General features: G+C 38.9%; 1 protein-coding gene across 3 annotated transcripts in view; it reads left to right on the forward strand.

Annotated features, from left to right (window-relative positions):
* LOC122089196 (probable methylenetetrahydrofolate reductase) overlaps positions 1 to 11,469 on the forward strand; it is a 45,845-nt gene extending 34,376 nt beyond the window's left edge. For all 3 annotated transcript variants that reach the window (XM_042658738.1, XM_042658736.1, XM_042658737.1), the window contains 4 exons: positions 2,330 to 2,410; positions 2,514 to 2,691; positions 10,679 to 11,013; positions 11,119 to 11,469. In XM_042658738.1, the coding sequence (XP_042514672.1) occupies positions 2,330 to 2,410; positions 2,514 to 2,691; positions 10,679 to 11,013; positions 11,119 to 11,202 (678 nt within the window). In that variant the 3' untranslated portion in view covers positions 11,203 to 11,469. The remainder of the gene's footprint in view (positions 1 to 2,329; positions 2,411 to 2,513; positions 2,692 to 10,678; positions 11,014 to 11,118) is intronic.
* Positions 11,470 to 18,659: the final 7,190 nt, after the last annotated feature.

Here is an 18,659-nt window from a genome sequence, read left to right on the forward strand (position 1 = left end):
CTGGTTTATTGCTTCTGTTCTTCTGTTCTGTTCTTCTCTTCTTCCTTTTTCATGGTTGCTCTTGCCCTGCGGCTGCGAGTAGCTGCTATCTTTAGATTTTTTTTTTCTATCTTGTAGCAAGACTCTTCTTCTCTTCTTCTAACCTTCTTCTTCCTTGCCTATGGTATGAGGTATTGACTCTTCTTCTCCTCTTTTAATCTTCTTTTTCCTTGTCTGTTGCCTCTGGTAGTCTGGTTTGTTCGACTCTTCACCTCTTCCCCCCTCCTCTTTTTCTGCTACTAATCAGTTTCTTCTCTTCTTTTCTTCTCTTCTTCTAATCTTCTTCTTCCTCTTCCTTAGTTCACTCACACACACACTGGCACACTGCTATTAATGGGATATTGAACAAGGTTGCTCCTTCCATGCGAGTAGCTGCTGTCCTTGGAATTTTTTTTTTGTAATGTTGTATTGCCTTTTTCATTGATGCAAATTTTCTAGCAGTCATGATTGTGGTCTTCAATTACCAGATTTTCCATGATTAAGAACCATGTTCTGTATTGTGGATTGTATTAACATTAAGCAAGGTAAGTCTATGTGCTACTGGTTCCCAATATACTTGTGTTAAATTGTTAATTCGATGGATATTTTCTAGTTCTCTTCTGTTGCAACATATTTTAACAATGTTTACTGTGATACGTCATATATGTTGTTTCATATAATTTTTTTTACAAATTTATGATAATGTCTTGTTGGCTATGTTGATTTTTTGACGACTTGATGTTGCTTAATGTTGGTTTTATATGTTATAAGGTATATATTGTAGGCTTGTAGCATGCTAAATAACTTTAGAAAATAGGGGAAATAAAGAAGTAGCATACTAAATAACTTGAGAAAATAGGAAAAATAAAAATGACACATGGGTGATTTGACCGCCATGGCAACGCCATAACAGGCGATTCATCACCAAATTGATTAGCCACCCCTTTACTGCCTTGGATCAATTTGACGCCGTGACAACTATGGTAGATCCATTACCGATGCTATTTACTTATTTAGGAGGCTCATGGAAAGATTTAGAGTTTGTAAGAAGGATCTCCCTATGGCCTTTATTGACCTAGTAAAAGCCTATGACAGAGTCTCTAGAGAGTTAATCTAGCATGTACTAGAAAAGAGAAGGGTGTCGAGTACATATGTGGATATAAGTAAGAGATACCGCAAAGTGGGCAGTGAAAATTGATGACACAAAGATGCCGCAAAGTGATAATTTCAGGTACCTACGTTCAATCATAAATAAACGGAGAAATAGAGGATGATGTTGCACAAAGAATTAGAGTAGGTGGATGAAATGAGGCATGTCCAGGGTGTTGTGTAATTGACATTTCCTTTGAAACTCAAAGAATTTATAATACAATTGTATGATTTGAGCATAAAGAAACAACTTATACAAAAAAAATGGAGTTGAAATGGGGATGTTGAGATGGATGAGTGGTAAAACTAGAAAAGATAAAATAAGGACTAAAAGAATCAGGGCTAATTCAGAGTAGCTCCAATAAATGATGAGTTGAGAGTATTTCATATGAGGTGGCATGGACATGTCCAACGGAGGAATTTGAATGCTCCAATAAGGAACATTGAAATTATTCAGAATAGAGTAGCTAAAAGAACCAGGGGTAATCCTAAGATGACCCTTGGAGATCTGGTGACAAAACATGCACAGCTTAAGACTAGTAACTACTATGTCTTTGAACAGAGCTGACTGGAGAAAGAAGATCCATGTAGCTGGGTGGGATAGGCTGAGTGGAGTTGAGTTGATTGGGCTGGAGAGCTTGAACTCTGAGGGCCATTGATTGGACTGGAGCGCTGGAACCCTGAATGATATCCATGTATTGCATGGGTATCAAATCTCTCTGGAGTTTAGAATGATCATTACGAGGGCCTGGGCAGCTATTCTCTATTTGATGTATATGCTAGCTGCTCAAACTTTTCTGCTTAGTTAATTTATTTTCCCCTTGAGATTTTAGGTTCTTCTTTTGATAAGTAACTACTATTAGAAGTAAAAGCAAAACCATCACAAGGGGTGAACAGAATGAGAGAAGGCTACTGACCCAAGAGTCCAAAGGTCAAAGCCAAAAGAGAACTTTTTAATTGGATAGGGTCGGAGATACATGGTGTCTCTAAGAAACCCTCCCCTAGCTAGCTTTTTCCTCAAAAGAGTTACAAATTCTTGGATTTAATTACAGTAAGGGAAAACAATCGTGCCTGCACACAATTGCGAGCCTTTAAATTCTTGGCCTCCAGGTCAAATGGTCACTTTACTGGATTTGTTTCCTATTATTTTTTCATATTACAGTTTATGCGACCACGTTCACGTGACAAGAAGCTTCATGAGGAATGGGCTATCTCACTGAAATCTGTTGAAGATATTCATGAGGTACTTCTCAATTAATGTCTTATTCTCAAATGGCACTTGGTTTTGTGTAATTTCATATAATGCTAATAGGCCTATGGCCCTTTTATGTATTCTACCGTGCCAGAGATTCATGAAATTCTGCCTTGGGAAACTTAGAAGCAGTCCATGGTCAGAGTTAGATGGGCTACAACCAGAGACAAAGATCATAAATGAACAGTTGGCTAATGTCAACTTGAAGGGTTTCCTCACAATCAATAGTCAACCAGCAGTCAATGGGGAGAAATCTGATACTCCATCTGTTGGTAAGTGAAATTGATTGTAGAAAATATCCATCTTGTCCTGAGAATGTGCTATTGAGAATTAAATTCCTAGTCCATATGCCATTTTCATATAAAATAGTTCTTGATGTTGCATTATTGAAATTTATCCTGTTTATATGAAAATTATCTGCCTTGTCTCACCATGCATAGGAGAATTTGTTCCCATGATTTGTGTACTTACATTCTCTATGTGTATCCTGTGAATTGATTGAAGATGAAATAGAATATTAGCTCATGTTTAAAAGTGTTATTTATTTAAGGGTAATTTACAACTGAGGTACCCAAATGTCTAAGAAAACTACATTGGGGTACCTCATGTTTGAAATAGCACGCTTGGGGTTCTTTATTTAGCCAGTTCAGTTTAGGACTGGAAATATTTCCAACTTTGCCTGTAGCCAGTTCTCCCCACCCCCCACTGATGCGGATCTGAGGTCCAAGAACAGGAATCGGATCGCTTAATGGCCCACCCAAATAAAGGGAACTAAATAACCAAGATGCAGTGGCAGTCTTGTAAATAAACAGAAATTATAATGGGCTACTTGGGAGATGGGACGTAAAGGGAATTAGAATTATTTGCTGGGGTTAAACTAGGAAGCAAAAATAGAGGTAAGGGATAAGGGAGATTTCAAGGCAAACATAAGGGTAAAATAGGAAATCAAAGTAAAGGGAAATAAACACTAACTCCCAATTGGGGCTTCTTCTTTCTTGGCCAAAACAGGGCAGACGATAGTGAGAAGCTTCAATTCGATGGAGCTCTGCCGATCGGTCTCGGTTTGGCTTGAAATATCAGGCGTAGGGTGACAACAACAGGTCCTCCAAGATTCCAGCACTAGAAGCCCTGGACAGTCCAGATCTGATGGGTTTCGAGCCTGCAACTGGATATGGCGATGGCAAAGTCAGACCTGAATCTGATTTGGATTTCTTCACAGCAAAACCCAGTTTTGGAAGGGGATGTTCTAGGATTTGTGTCGCCCAGGGGAGGGCTACCTTCGATCAAAGGCTTGACTCAAACAGATCTCTCATGAAAGAGATCGATCCACTTCCTTTGGGACTGCAATTACCGCCCAATAACAGAGAAAGGGAATACAATCAGAAAAGAGAAAAGAGAAAAGAGAAAAGAAGAAGAAGAAGAAGAAAAGAAGAACTACAGAGGAAGATGAAGAATGTAAGGAAGAAGAAGAAGAAAAGCAGGGGGGGTCACACAATCACAGTCATCAGCCATTAAACCAGTCGTTCAAATTATTTCATTCCAAAAACTTCAAATCTGTCTTTACTAGTGAATTACATGGCTTATAAAAGAAAACTCAAAGTATCAAAATGGTAACTAATTTAAAATGGAAACTAATATAAAATTAGAAACTAACTAATACAAAAGAAATTGTTTATAAATCCAAAGAGAATCAAATCAAAAGATTTTTTTTTTCTCTAAGTCCATCGTGCAACTGCATCACCCACTCCTACCTCCATGCCCACCCCCAATATCTCTCTCCCACCCCCCCCTGTTCTTCCTCCCCCAACTCCAACAGTAAACATGAGAACAGTGAATCATACAAAATGCGAAAAAATGCGGTGAAACAAGAAAGATCTCAACAGCTCAAAATAAATAAATAAATAAGAGAGTAAAACAGAAGAGATGATGTGAAGAAACTGTATAAACCAACAAGTCAAGCTATTCAAGAATGAGAACTTGTGGAAATACCAAAGGAGACGAGAGAAAAGGAGGCTTACAAGGCATCAGGGTCATCGAATTAGTTGGAGACAAGATGACAAAGTGACTGCCCACCCCTATTCTCAGTGCTGCTCAAGAATTGCCATATGTAGGAGATAAACTTGGAGTTTGAGAGAGCTTTTTCTTCCATTGTGCTGCAACCCTGAACTTCTCGATCTGGGTTTATGCTTCTTCCAATTTTTTTATCTTAAGGGGTTGGTAATTGGTAGTGAGTGATTTTATGACTCTTAACTGTAGTCATATTCCTTTCTTCATGTAGTATGTTGATGGTGGAGAATAGGGACTTGAGGTGATGTGATCCCGGGGTTGAAAAACCCTATTTGGGTTCGCCATGGGCCCTTCCAAATGTACACTAGGCAAAATAAGGAAGAAATTGGCAATTCTGTAAATAACTCCATGTTTACAAGGGGATGGCACTTTGGTAATTTAAACAGAATCTTAAAGGTAACTTAAGAAGACAATGAAAATGATAGAAAGGAAGTATAAATTAAAGAGGGAGGGCTATCTTGGAACCAAAATAGAATAAGGGATAGAGGAAGATTAGGAATAAAGGTAAGGTATTTAAGGAAATCAAACAAATAGAAATCGGGAAAATTTCTCTCCCTTGTACTTACCCTACATTTACTCGAACTCCCCCTACTCAAACTTTTACATCTGATTCCCCTAAAAAAGTATACTCCTACCTCTCCTACTTAAAATACCCAAATTACCCCTATTTTTCTATAATTCAACTGTCTCAATTTATTTTTATTATTAAGTTAATTATTTTCGTTTTATTAAGAGAAGTAGGACCCACCTCCTCCTTTCTTTCTCTAGACGCAGCTGAACCTACCCCTGCTGCTTCACCGCCTCACCTTTCCTGCTGCTGCATTCCCTCACCTTCCCCTCCATCCCAAACCCCACCGCCCCCCACCCCTTCTTCCCTACTCTTCTCGTCACCGCCGTACCTATGTTCAATCCTAGTCCCCAAAACATTGAAGGGAACTCATCAATGAAGCTTGCTTAGTTGAATTGATAAAGAAGGGGGGGGGGTGTTGGTGGACCTGATGGTTGTATTGGATGTTTGGAAGAGTTACTCCGATTATGATGTAGATTCATATTATGGAAGAAGATATGAGAGGAAGAAGGGGCCAGCCAAGAAGGCCCAATCGACCTCCACTTAGACCACTTGAGTGGTTAAGTCATTATTTGGAAATAAGGGCCCATTGGGCCCATCGATTAGGATGCTATTTAATTAGTTTTTTTTTTTTTAATAAGTAGAGGCCCATTGGGCACATCGATTTGTCCCCTTAATGGGTATTAGTGAAGTGGTATGTTTAGTCCAATTTGTTTTAGGACGCTATTTCTCCACATAGGTTTAGTCCTAGTCTTAGTATGACTGTAATTAGGAAGGCCCTGCCCTCTTTAAATAGGGGAGCTTATTGTACAATTATTTGCAGATTTGAATAAAGAGAATATTGCAGTCAATTGTTAGAACAGCCGAGATAGCTGTGGGTGAGAAGCCCTGGCTGAGACAGCCACTCCGCCCCCACATTATCTTGTTTCTTCTTTTATGCTTGCCTTCGATCACCATTAGTCCTCTGTTATTGCTGTTACTATTATTTTATTAATTCTGCCCATAAGTCTCTAGAAATCAGAACCGATCAGCAAATCCTAGTTCCAATAGGAGATGGGTCGATCTCCATCTCTTTACTTTTCTGTTCTCTGATCAGCAAGGTATCCTCAGAGGTTGTTCCAGGCTACAAGAGGGATCCTCGATCTCTGTTACAGCAGCAAGCATCAAGGCCCAGCAGCAGCTATTGAGTTTTCCTTCAGTTTTCTCTCTCCAAGGGCTGAAATCAAGATTTTGTGGATCTCTTCAACCAGCCATCAGAACCAGTTCAACTTTTTAGGTTTTTGTTTCCACAACAGGGCCTACACTCGATCCAAGTTGCAGCCCCATTGGAGCTGTTTTGAGCCAGCCGCACCTCTCTCTTTGAACCCCTATCGCATGTTTCTCTCTCCTACTTTTGGGTATGATTTTTGGGTGTGATTTGCTACTGCCTTTTGGTTCTCTTTACTGCTGTACTTGCTGGTTATTTTACTGTAATATTTCCTTGGGTCTTATTCTCTTGCAATTGAGTACCTTGTTGGGGAATTACTTTTGTATTTGGGGTTATACTTGTGGGGGTTAGTAATCTCTTACCTACTCCTACATTAGATTATCTGCTCTGTTCCCCTTAAACCCATCCCCTCTTTCCAAAGAAAGTAAAAGAATTTCAATTTGCAAAGTTTATGGACTGAATCAGTTATTGAAAGTGGAAAACGAGATGATGGAGAAAGCCATTAAATATACCTAGAAGTAGAAAGTCTCAGTATCTACGGGGAATCACCAACATTGATGATGAAGGAGCTCTGGATAGGTGGAACCGGGACCAAGTCCCATCTCTAAGAGAGATTTCCAGGTCTGAAGTGTTCTTCGACTGTTGAACTGAGATTATTTGTGGGCCTATGTGCTCTCCAAATCCAACCATATCGGGACGATTTAGAGCTTGAACATCTGGACATGGTGGGTAGTGATTTATCCTGAACAAACAGTCGCTTTTTCCCTTCATCAAAGGCTTGCTGAACACATTTCTCTGTTCAATCTCCAAGCCTTAAGCTAGTAATTCAAGAATTTCACAAGCTATCATCCTTACAGATGAAATATATCACTCACAGGCTCACAGCAGAGCAGCAACCGAATTACCACCAAGAAGAAGGATTAGAATGGAAGAAAGAGTAGGAGAGTAAATCTAGGAGAGCAGGAGAAGATTGACTTGCAGAGCTTGAATGGACAATTGGCTGTGATTGTGGAGATTTCAATCGATGGATGTAGGTTTAAATGAGAAAGTGGGTATGCATGGAGGGAGGCGTAACAAACTTTTTAGTCAAACCATCTGGCTTCCCCTCAGGTCCCGTTTGGCAATTCATGATATATTGAGACACAAAACCAATATTTCCTCACCTTCCAAGACAGAGAACTTTAATTTCTCTTCCAATGGTCTCAAAAAAAAAAAAAAAAAAAAAAAAAGAAAAGAAAAGAAAAGAGAGAGAGAGAGAGAGAGAGAGAGAGAGAGAGAATTTTAATTAGAACATGAGGGCGGTGGGGGGGAAGCAGGGGTGAGAGATGAGGTGGTTGTAGCGGCAGGGAAGGCTCGCTTCGTTCGGAGAAAGAACAAGAAGAAATAAGAAGTGAGTCCCACTTCTATTTATAAAACTGAAATGATTAATCTGAATAAAAAAAATGAGACGGTTGAATCATGGGAAAAAAGGGTTAATTTGGGTATTTTCAAACATCAGGGGAGAAAGCAGAGGTAGGAGTTTACTTTTTTGGGGGAATCAGATGTGAAAGTTTGGTTAGGGGAGTTTTGAGTAAATATTGGATAAGGGAGTTATAGAAAATTTCCCATAGAAATCAAATACCAACCCACAAAGATGAGGTTGTCTTCAACCTGAGATCAAAACAGAAAACAGCAGTGGCGTATTCCCTTGAGTTAAACTGGTTTTTCCCATGGAGCTTCAAAGGTCGGGAAATCTTAGGATCAAGGCATAAGGCGACCCAAGGCGAGGGAGGAAGGCAAATATAAGGCGATGACTTGTTGCCTAGGCAACCAAGGCGCCAGTAAGGCTGGACCGCATTATCGCATAGGCAATGTGACGCCTTGATAACTATGCTTAGGAGCAAGTTAGTGATCATCAGCTCTCTGGAGTACAACCCAAAGAAAGCCTCAGAAAGCAAGCAATGACCCTGAGATAAATTCCTGAGACAGTAGGTAGCAGTAGTTGCAGGACTGGTTTGATATTCAAGGTATGAATCTCACAATAGGAGAAGTAAAAGGGTATGGTTCTAGGGTTAAGGTGGCCCCTGTGGAAGGAATTAATCCCCAGATCTTGAAGTCCACAGAAGAGATCGAGTGCTCTCTCTATTCATAATGACCTGGACAGGGTAACGATACAGAAACAGAAAATAGAAGAAGGGGGAAGAAGGAGAAGCAGAAGAATGAAGAGGAAAATTGGGAAAGGAAAACAAGATGAGGAAGGCTAGGATCGACACCAGCCTTTTTTTTGGGGGGGTGGGTGTGGGGGCGCTACTGTTATCTCTGAGACAAGGGGAAGGAGAGGAAGAGAATCACATAGAGGAAGAGGAGTAGTAGTAGTAGAAGGCCACCTGCCTTGCTCCACACAACCGTGAGATTTCAACTCAACTTTTCATTCTATTCAATTATCTAATCTGAAAAATCCATTGTAGGTACAAGCTATATAAAAGTGAAAAACCCAACTAACAAGGAAACCTATTTAACTAGGAAACAAGCTCAAATAGGGAAACTGGAAAATAAATCTAATCTCCTATGTATATAACCCTACAAAATAAAACAAAATAAATAAAAGATTATAATACCATCCCAATAAAGAAAACAATTGTCTAATGTATCCTACTAGACCAAAATCCCAATTTGGGCTGGGTTCTCGGTCGGGGGCTCTAAAATAGGTTGGGCCCTGTCTAAGGAAGTGGTCCTGCATCATGGGGGGCTTTTGTATTTAATGTTGTGTGGTACTAGTGGCTTTGTTGTTTCTTAAGATCGGAGTTGGAATTTGGCAGAACTGGAAATCGAGTCCAGAAAGTTTTGTTCCTAATATTAGGAAAATGAGGCTGGGAGGCACTATAGTTGGGTTGAGAGACTTCAGTCTTGAGACAGGGACAAGCGAACATCAAGGGAGGGGGGTGGGGCGGGTTATGTTTTACTGGATAGAAAGAAGGAAAAGTGTCGAAGAGCTTCGATTGCCGGGGTTTCATTTCCCAAAGTCAGGTGTTATTGATCAGTACATGTGGGTAATGAGCTGTAATTATGAAAGTAGGAAATTTGGATGCTAACCTGTATATGGTGTTTGGGATTTTCTGTCCTTTTAACTGTTAATGAAGTCTTGAAACTTCTGCTATAAATTTCAGATTTACAATGATGGAACTTCCATATTCATTATTTCCACCTGCAATTGCATGCTTCCTGTTTTGTCACCCACTGTATTTTGGTAAATAAACTCAACAATGGGGTGGGGGTTGTCTTTCAGTAATTCAAGATGAGAGGGGGACTTTTAATCAGCCTCCTCTTAGGATACATCATTCACTTCTGCAGAAAAGCTCACGGCCTTGAAGCTTCTGTTCTTGCCTTCACGGGTCTGGCCATCAATGATTGCAGCATTCTCCTGCGCCATTGCTAAAATCTTTGTAAACAAGGAAGAAATATTTCGAGACGAGAACAGAGAGAGAATTTGAATAAATCTAAGCTTAGAAACTCTAACCCGAGGAGAGAGAAAGACCAAGAAAAAGTAGTCGGTAAATGAAACGAAGTAGAGAAGGTGAGGGGATATTTATAGAAGGTTGCAGAGGGTTGGGCAAAGGGCGTGGGGTTGGGTGTGGGGGGGTTGGGTGTGGGGGCAGAAGGCAGAGGTGGTGCGGAGGTAAGAGATGAGAGCAGAGGTCGGAAGTGGAGTTGAGAGAATGGGCCAGAAGGAAAAGTTGGAAATATTTCTAGTCTTAAATGATATTGGTTAAATGAAGAATAACATAATATTTCAAACATGAGGTACCCCTAAACGTAGTTTTCTTAACTGTTGAGTACCTCTGCTGTAATCGGCCCTTTATTTAATTACAGATTTTTATTTTATTTTATTTTGAAGTTATAAAATATTTCATGTGCAATATAGATCATTGCTATAGAAACCTAAGTCGCTTGGGTAGTCTTAGTGAGTAGCTTGGCTTGCTCATGCGAAGCTTCGGAGATAAAGTAACCTGGGAATTCGTATACTAATCTTCTAATCCGGCCCCTAGTTCGATTTGCAATATAGATCATTGCAGTTAGTTGTTGTATAATATTCCCTGAAGCTAGCTATTCTTCAGAAAAGTTCTTACTTCTTCAAATGTCATATGCTACTTATTATGGAGTTGGAATTTCTTTGTTTGTCAATTTAAAATAAAAAAATGAAAATTTTTTTTTCTCTTAAGCTTTTTGGGATAAAATTAAAGAGTCTTTTGTATGGAGTATCTCTTACAACATTAGGTCCCAAGTTCGTTTCTTGAGATGATTGTCTTGTGGTCTGTCCTTTCAATCCTCTAGTGATTTGTTCAGCTGGTTATCCCCATCAAAGCATGCTTTTGATTGCCTGTATTCCCTTAAAATTTTCCTTTCCAATTTAATGGGACATACGAAATGTGTTTGGCAGGATGGGGTGGGCCGGGTGGATATGTTTACCAGAAGGCCTACCTGGAGTTCTTTTGTTCCCAGGACAAGTTGAATTTACTGGTTGAGAAATGCAAGGCTTTCCCGTCTCTAACCTACATGGCCGTGAGCAAAGAAGGAAGGTGGATATCTAATGTCAGCTCTAGTGATGTGAATGCAGTGACATGGGGAGTCTTCCCAGCAAAGGAGATCATTCAACCAACTGTTGTGGATCCTGCAAGCTTTATGGTGTGGAAGGATGAGGCATTTGAAATCTGGACAAAGGGATGGGCATGCTTGTATCCGGAAGGGGATCCATCAAGAAAACTACTAGAGGAGGTAATCTTCCTTATTGTATCCTGCCTTCAAATTAGCATTTTTCAGTTGAGCCGAATAGTTGGGAAAGGATTACTATTTCAAGCTAATATCTTCTGATATTGGCAGGTGCAAATCACGTACTTCTTGGTCAGCTTAGTTGATAATGATTATCTCCATGGTGATCTGTTTGATGTCTTAAAGGACATATGAGATGGTCTGCTTCGTTTTCTTTCCAATTCAAGCTTGCATCCTAGCAGGGGGGAGGGGGGAGGGGGGGGGGGGGGCTTTGCTGTCAATTATGAATTCCATGTCATAAAGGTCTATGTTATCTTATTCAATAACATGACATTGTGAAAATTTTGGTCATTGTGCCTCCCTCCATGCAACTCTGCGAAGAAGAGTGTCTCAGTTATTTTTCTAGAACAATCCCATTCTGACAGCTTCTGCTTTGCGCTTTAATTCATTATCAATTGATTATATTGGTGCACAAATTTTATGATGTAGGAAAGAAAATTCATGCAGGTTCAGTTCATATTCAACTTCTGGGATGCATTCTCTGCACTAATGAAAACTTAAGTTGGCCTATCATTGGGCTCATCACCATGGGCTAATATTCAAGAAACCTTTGCTAATTGAAACTCTTTTGCTAATTGAAACTCTAATAATTTCTTTTACTGTGTTATTTTCCAGCCAGAATGCTGCTTTACAATGCTCCCTCCCTTAAGGCAACTATCTGCAATGGGTTTCTTGGATATAGGCAATGCTTTGTTATTGGCATTGGTATAAGCTATTTAATGGATCGCTAGAACTGCTGGTTCTTGTACCGCGTAGAAGTAGAAGGGAAAAGAGGAATAAAAAAAAAAAAAATGTGCCGCTTAAGAGAACTTAGGTTTGTCTGGTCATCAGATTAACCCTGGTAGGAGCTGAAAACAGAAGCTGTTTTTCTTCTTCTGGCAGGGAGGAACAGCTGATTTTATGATGTGAGAGGGTTCACACGGTCAGTGGTCTTTTCCCTAACTGCTACTTCTATTTGCCATGGTCAATGTGATATAATAAGACCTGCATGACCAAGCTATTGGTTCAAGTGATGGTAAGAATGTCTTAGAACCGACTTTAAATCAAATGAAAGTTGGCACAAATGGCAATAATATCTATTACAATGGAATGGTATTTTTGTGATTTTAGGATGCCTGAATCTCACTACTTTGCAATTTCCTAATGCTAATATTTTTATTTATTTATTTATTTTTTGGTAAGAAGAAAAACCATGCATTAAAAAAAAAGGAGCGGATAGAAGATAAATCATCAGATGTATATTCTACTTTTACTACTCCGACATCCAACTTATGTGCTGGTTCAATGTGGGTCCTATCCATTTTGGTAATACAGACATTAGGAAAGGTTTTTATTATAGATTTAATGGAAAATAAACTGTTTGTCAGTGCGGTATATGCTCGTGTTTCATTGAGTCTATCTCTCTCTTCTTCTATTGAAATGACATTCACTATAATTTTGATGTGGGAGGAGAGAGATAAACTGAGGGAGCGCTAGCCATAAGCTATGCTCCCTGACAAGTAAATAATCACCTAGATTTAATATCCAACGAAACAATAAACACCTCCCATGGCCATTGATAAGAATTTTGAGTCACCCAAGTTATAGCCCGGGCAAATGTCAATGCAGTTGATTCTTAAAGGTCTTGCTTTTTGTAGTCCCATGAGTGTTATTCCCCGGAGTCACAGAGGTTATCAGTTCCTCATAGTCTAGGTCAGTCAATTCTTAAATATCTTGCTTTTTGCAATCCCATGAGTATTTCCCGTGCCTTTGCCTCTTTGAGCATTTCTTGTATATCCATGTACAAATAGGATTAAGACCCTATTCAATTAACATCTCTCAGTCGCTCACACAGGGTAAACATACTCAATTGTCCATTCTAGTCTCTCTATCGCATGTGTCTCATCATACATGAAATGAAACATGCGACCCAGCGAGATAGTATGAATATAAATTGCTATATCAAACTTCCATCTAACTAACATAGCACATCACTCACAAACAATCTAGGGTACTCTAAACAATCCAATTGCACCAGATTCAGCACACTTGATTCCTCAGGATGAGCGGTGCTGAACCCTAAACATGTATTGTGCTTATAACTACGTCTAAACACAAATATGACAAGTCGCCTAGGCAATGAGCCACAAAACAAGGGTGTAATTTTTAATAGTTTTCCTGGAGCCCACATGTCAATCCGATTATCCCCAATTGCTTTCCCGATTCCTGCTAGACTGCGTTATCCATGATCATAAGGAGCACGTCAAAGTAGCGTCATTGCACGTCCTCTTCATGACATGGTCTCAGGTAGAGGATATCTGTAGGATCACCTCAGTTTGATCCAAGTGACTCCCACAGAGACGAAGCATGGATCCATTTAGTCACTCTCATCAACGGTTAAAACAAAGCACATATAGTATGAAATGTATACTATATTGCTTCTCCCACTAAGGTGGGCATGTTACTCATAGAATAAAAAAACACCATACGAGTCTAGGTTTAGTCACATTGTTAAGCGCCTAACTTGAGTCATTCATCCAGGTCACCCTGCGATGCCCGCTTGAAGTCTCACACTTGGTTATAAGCAAGCTACACTGAGATGTGGAATTTTTGTGTTTGAACATAGATTTGTCTCATCTTAGATCTAACTAAGGTGCTACTTAGCTTAAAATTTGTATGTTCATCTCGCTCGCAATCTCTAAGTGTGAAGTTGAATTTGGCTCATCTTGCCCGCCATGTCCAAGCGTCAATTTGAATCACCCGTGTGATTAGGTCATTTAAAGCATTGTGACATATTTATAAAATAAAATGTATTCACACGTAAATCACCCAAAAGGTGTAGAGGAAATTACACTCCCGTCCACTGTACTCTGCCTAAATAACAATCACCTGCCCTCTACTTTGAAACCTATCATAACCCTCCCTTGAAGTTTCTAGATGCTTACTTCTTTCCCATTATGGTGAGTTATCACTATTAAGTGATGACATTAGCCTCACATTAGTATTCTAATACCCATATTGCCCTTCTTATTTTTTATGAGATTCTTAAAACACCATCCCCTTATGTTTTTGGGTTTGTGACGCGAGTGACAAACCCTTCTTCATCAAACGATGTCTTGCTTTTGAGCCTCGCTGAGATCAGAGGAGAGAAAAAGAAAGATCCGTACGAACTCTCCTGAACAAGGGTTTCAGGTCAGATCAGGAACTTCGAGCTGAAGTCGATATGAACGAGAGAGAGAGAGAGAGAGAGAGAGAGAGAGAGAGAGAGTTTCTCTTCGATCTGAATGACGGTTTCTGGATCGTTTTCTTCACCCAACAAAACCGCTGAACGAAGATTGGGAAGACTGCTTGTTTTCAAGTTGAAGATTGGATGGTGATGGTCAGGTCAATAACGAAGAATTCGTGGGGCTGATGATGGCAGTTTAAGGAAAATCCTTAGAAAATTTCAGTTTCAGAGGAAGAAAGAAATTATGGATAACAACTATATTCAAATTCATTCATGCTACTTCCCCTTTGTTCTTATTTCCTAGGAAGAAAAAAAAAAAAATAAAATAAAATAAAATAAAATAAAAAATAAAAAAATAAAATTCAACGCCTGTACTATTGCTGTAGCATATAAGTGATCAAATTATCAAAATCAGAGTACCCATTTCGTTCTTTCTTCGTCTTAAGCCTTTTTTATTCTTTTCTTCAATTAAATGTGAAAGTAAAGCTCGCCAAACAAATACTAAAAGGACAGGAAACTTATCTATTACTGGAACTTAGCTGTCTTACTCTATTCTTTCATCTTCAGTTTCAAGGGGGTTGTTTTCTTTTGTTTTCCTGAGATCAATGTATCTGGCCTCTGATACAGCTTCGTATAGTCCAGGTATAGTCTAAATTTTATGGACAGTGTCAGTGGATCTTTGATCCAACTGTGAGTCATGTCTGGGAGACAAGCTTGGATTTGATTTGTTTTTTAATTTCCTTCAGTCTCATACATCAAAGGTTCCAAACTAATTTTATAGTTGCACAGAACTATGAATCTTGAGACTTCGTAGATAGAAAAGCAAGTAGGGAAAGTGAAGGGAATTATAATTTGTGGGAGGAACCACTGATTCTTCTCCACTGTAATTCGTGGAAGCTATGTTGTGGAAAGTGGGAAATAGAAATTGTTTCATCAACTTCCAAGAAATATGTCATTGGAAATCCAGTCACTTGGATTATTAGTTTGAACGATGAAATGGCCTTTCTTTTTCTCAAGATAAGTTAAACATTTCATCAACTTGAAAACAAGCAGCTTCCGCCATTTCATCAAATGAGAGAAGCGAGAATGACCTGATTCCGACCATGGAAATGGCTCTCACTCAGGTCGCGGCTGCCTCACTTAGTTTCCGCTGCCTCACTTAGGTTGTCGGGGTTCTTTCTCTACCCGAAATTTGATTAAAGAGGCTAGATTTGGGGTTTTAGAGATGATGAGGGTATTCTTGTCTTTTAATATATTAGATTTGGGGTTTCAGATATGATAAGGGTAAGTTTGTCGTTTTAATTCACCATCTAACACTATTAGTGAATAATGAGGTAGAAGTAAGCATCTTGGAACTTCGGGGAAGGGTGTTGATAGGTTTCAAAGTAGAGGGGAGGTGATTGATATTTAGGTAAAGTACAGAGGAGGGGAGTGTAATTTACTCAAAGAAGTATATGTCTCATATATAAATCGAGGAGTGATAAAAATAGTGTCTAAAGAAATGTCCAAACTCAAATAAAATCATCCACATCGAAGGCCCATATTCCTAACATTAGTAAAGAAAAACGTCCCAAGCAATGGACTTAGTCGAAGGATCAACTATCATACTACTCATGGAGATATGCTTCAACACAATTTCCCTTACACAACCATATCTCTAATGTAGTGATATCTCATGTCTATGTACTTAAGTCTCCCATAGAGCTTGGGGTCCTTAGAAAATGCCAAGGCTACTGTACTATCATAATTTACCACACCACATCCCCTGAATGAACGGTAATGCTAAGGCACTGTAGGATCCTCCTCAGCCAAACGGCCTCCGAGTATGTGATTTACTCGGACTCTATAGATAGGGCGATGCAGGTCTGCTTCTTGCTACTCCAAGATACAGTACCGTCTCCTAGGACAATTGCATGTCCTGAAGTATGCTTGTTTTTGTCACTTGCCCAATCAACATCACTGTAGTCTCTCCGTCTCAAATCCAAACCATTGTATGTGAGGATGAGATCAATGGTCCCACGAATGTATCAAAAGATTCTTTTCATTGCCTGTCAATGACTTGGTCCTAGGTCACTTTGGTAATGACTAATCATGCCAAATGCAAAACATATATTTAGATGCGTGCACATCATCATGTACATCAGATTGCCTATCATTGCTGCATAGGGTACTTTAGACATTTGATTATTCTTTTCATCAGTCTTAGGGCACTGGTTAAGACTCAAAGCACACGCCTTGTCCATGGGAGTGTTAATGGGTTTAAATTTGTCCATGTAAAATCATTCAAGGATCTTTTTTATATAAGTATATTGAAACAAACGAAGAAAATTCCTAGAGCAATCCTCACGATCTTGATGCCTAACAAAAGTTGACTTCACCCATATCCTTCATCTCCAAAGTAGAGGACATCCACTCTTTAGTGGCGACAATTATCTCCATGCCATTCCTAGCTAATATAATATCGTCAATATACAAGGATAGAATAAAGAAACTTCGCATGGACCATTTGACATATATATAATTGTCCTCCTCAATCATTTCAAAACCAATAGAGGTAATAGTACGATGAAATCCAAAGTAATACTTCCTAGACAATTGTTTAAGGCTATATAGAATGTTTGGGACAACAGACTTTGCGCTCATTTCCTTTGACCTCAAAATCCACTAGTTGATCGATAAATTTCTCCTCATCTAGCTTTCTATTCAGAAATGCAATTTTAATATCCATCTGAAAGAATTTCAAATTCAATTTTGCGACAATGGCTTAGAGAGATGGATCGTGACAATTCTCACCATAGGGGAGAAATTCTTATCATAGTCTCACCCTCTTTTTGGGTATAACCCTTCACCACAAGGTATGCCTTATACTTGTCAATTGAACTGTTTGCCTTACGTTTGACATTTAGAATACATCTTTTTGGGTATAACCCTTCACCACAAGGTGTGTCTTATGTCCATGAGGTAGGTCAACTAACTCCTATACTTGATTCTTGCTCATAGAACTCAGTTCATCCTCCATAACAGCTTGCCACTTATCCTTACTAGGTAAGGAGAGTGTCTCTTGCCTATAAGCAGGCTCATCTTCATCTTTGGAACACAAATGAGAGCTTCAAATTCAATTTCAAAATGACGACAGGGAACGTGCCCACTGTCATACCCTGCCAAAATTTGGCCAAGATATGCGGCACTGGACACTCACACCCAGCCAGCATAACCCTCTAGGATCACAGATGCAGTATCTTAATTTCACAAATGCCAACAAGACAACAACTAAAGTCAGAGTATGCTATTAAAATCATATAATATTATTGGTGATGTACTAAAGTGATAAATTACATTATACAAAATTTCATGTCTGGAAACAACCTCTGGTTACAATACTACTTACTACACATCCATAAATATTTATACATCAAGAAAGAAGAATTGAATAATAGTGAAGCCCATAAAATCCCGACATCTCGCCGACATACAATTAAGGAAGAACTTAATAATAAGAACTTTCTAGCCTCTGAAAGCTCAACCGGCAGGAGACTTCTGGAGCCAACCGGTCTGCCTGTAGTATCCCACCTGTTGACCATTTTCTGCAGAATTTCATTTCTGCCATCTTCCTTAACTAATTTTCACCACTGTTTGGGGCAATATTCCTCTGTTCTTATACCACAAACTCACTGCAGTAAATTATCACTTTAATTCCATCATTTTTCTGGTCTATCGTTAAATTATTCTTTATTAATTAATTTTAATAACCCATTTCAGCTAGGAATTTCAGATTCAACGTCATATTCACATGTTTTCATCCACAAGTGTGAAATAAAGTAATTTTTTTTATGATCAATCCTCAATCTAAGGTTGCATGCATGCATTCCATCTTAGATTTTACCTTGCATGTGATAAATCAAACCTCAATTCGTCATGCATGCATCTTTAGAATCCTTAAACAGCAAAATCAAAGTGAGTTTTTACTTAATTTCCATGGCATTTTACTGTTTTAAGACTTAAAGTAAGAACTCTCACACTTAAACCCCAATCGGCCGTGATGCACCCATTCTTTTTCAAAATTGTTTCATTCCTTCCAATTAAGTCTTCAAGAACAAAGAAATTGAAGTGGGTTTTTCTTCCCATTCATATAGAATTTCCACTTTTTAAGTAGATTCAGTGAGAAACCTCACTTTCAATCCGAATCTGCCATGGTTCATACTTCCATTTATGAGATTTTATTTCTCTTCCAACTAATCCATCAAAGAACAATAAAAACTAAGTTCCAAATAGTTAGATTGTTGCTGAAATTTTCTAGATTTTCTTTATTCCTCATGTTTAAGCTAGAATCAGTTTAAGCTCCTCTTAATTTCTGAATTTTCTCCTTGTTATAAGTTAATATAGGTAG

This window comes from Macadamia integrifolia, chromosome 9 (assembly GCF_013358625.1).
Source record: "Macadamia integrifolia cultivar HAES 741 chromosome 9, SCU_Mint_v3, whole genome shotgun sequence".
NCBI lineage: Eukaryota > Viridiplantae > Streptophyta > Magnoliopsida > Proteales > Proteaceae > Macadamia > Macadamia integrifolia.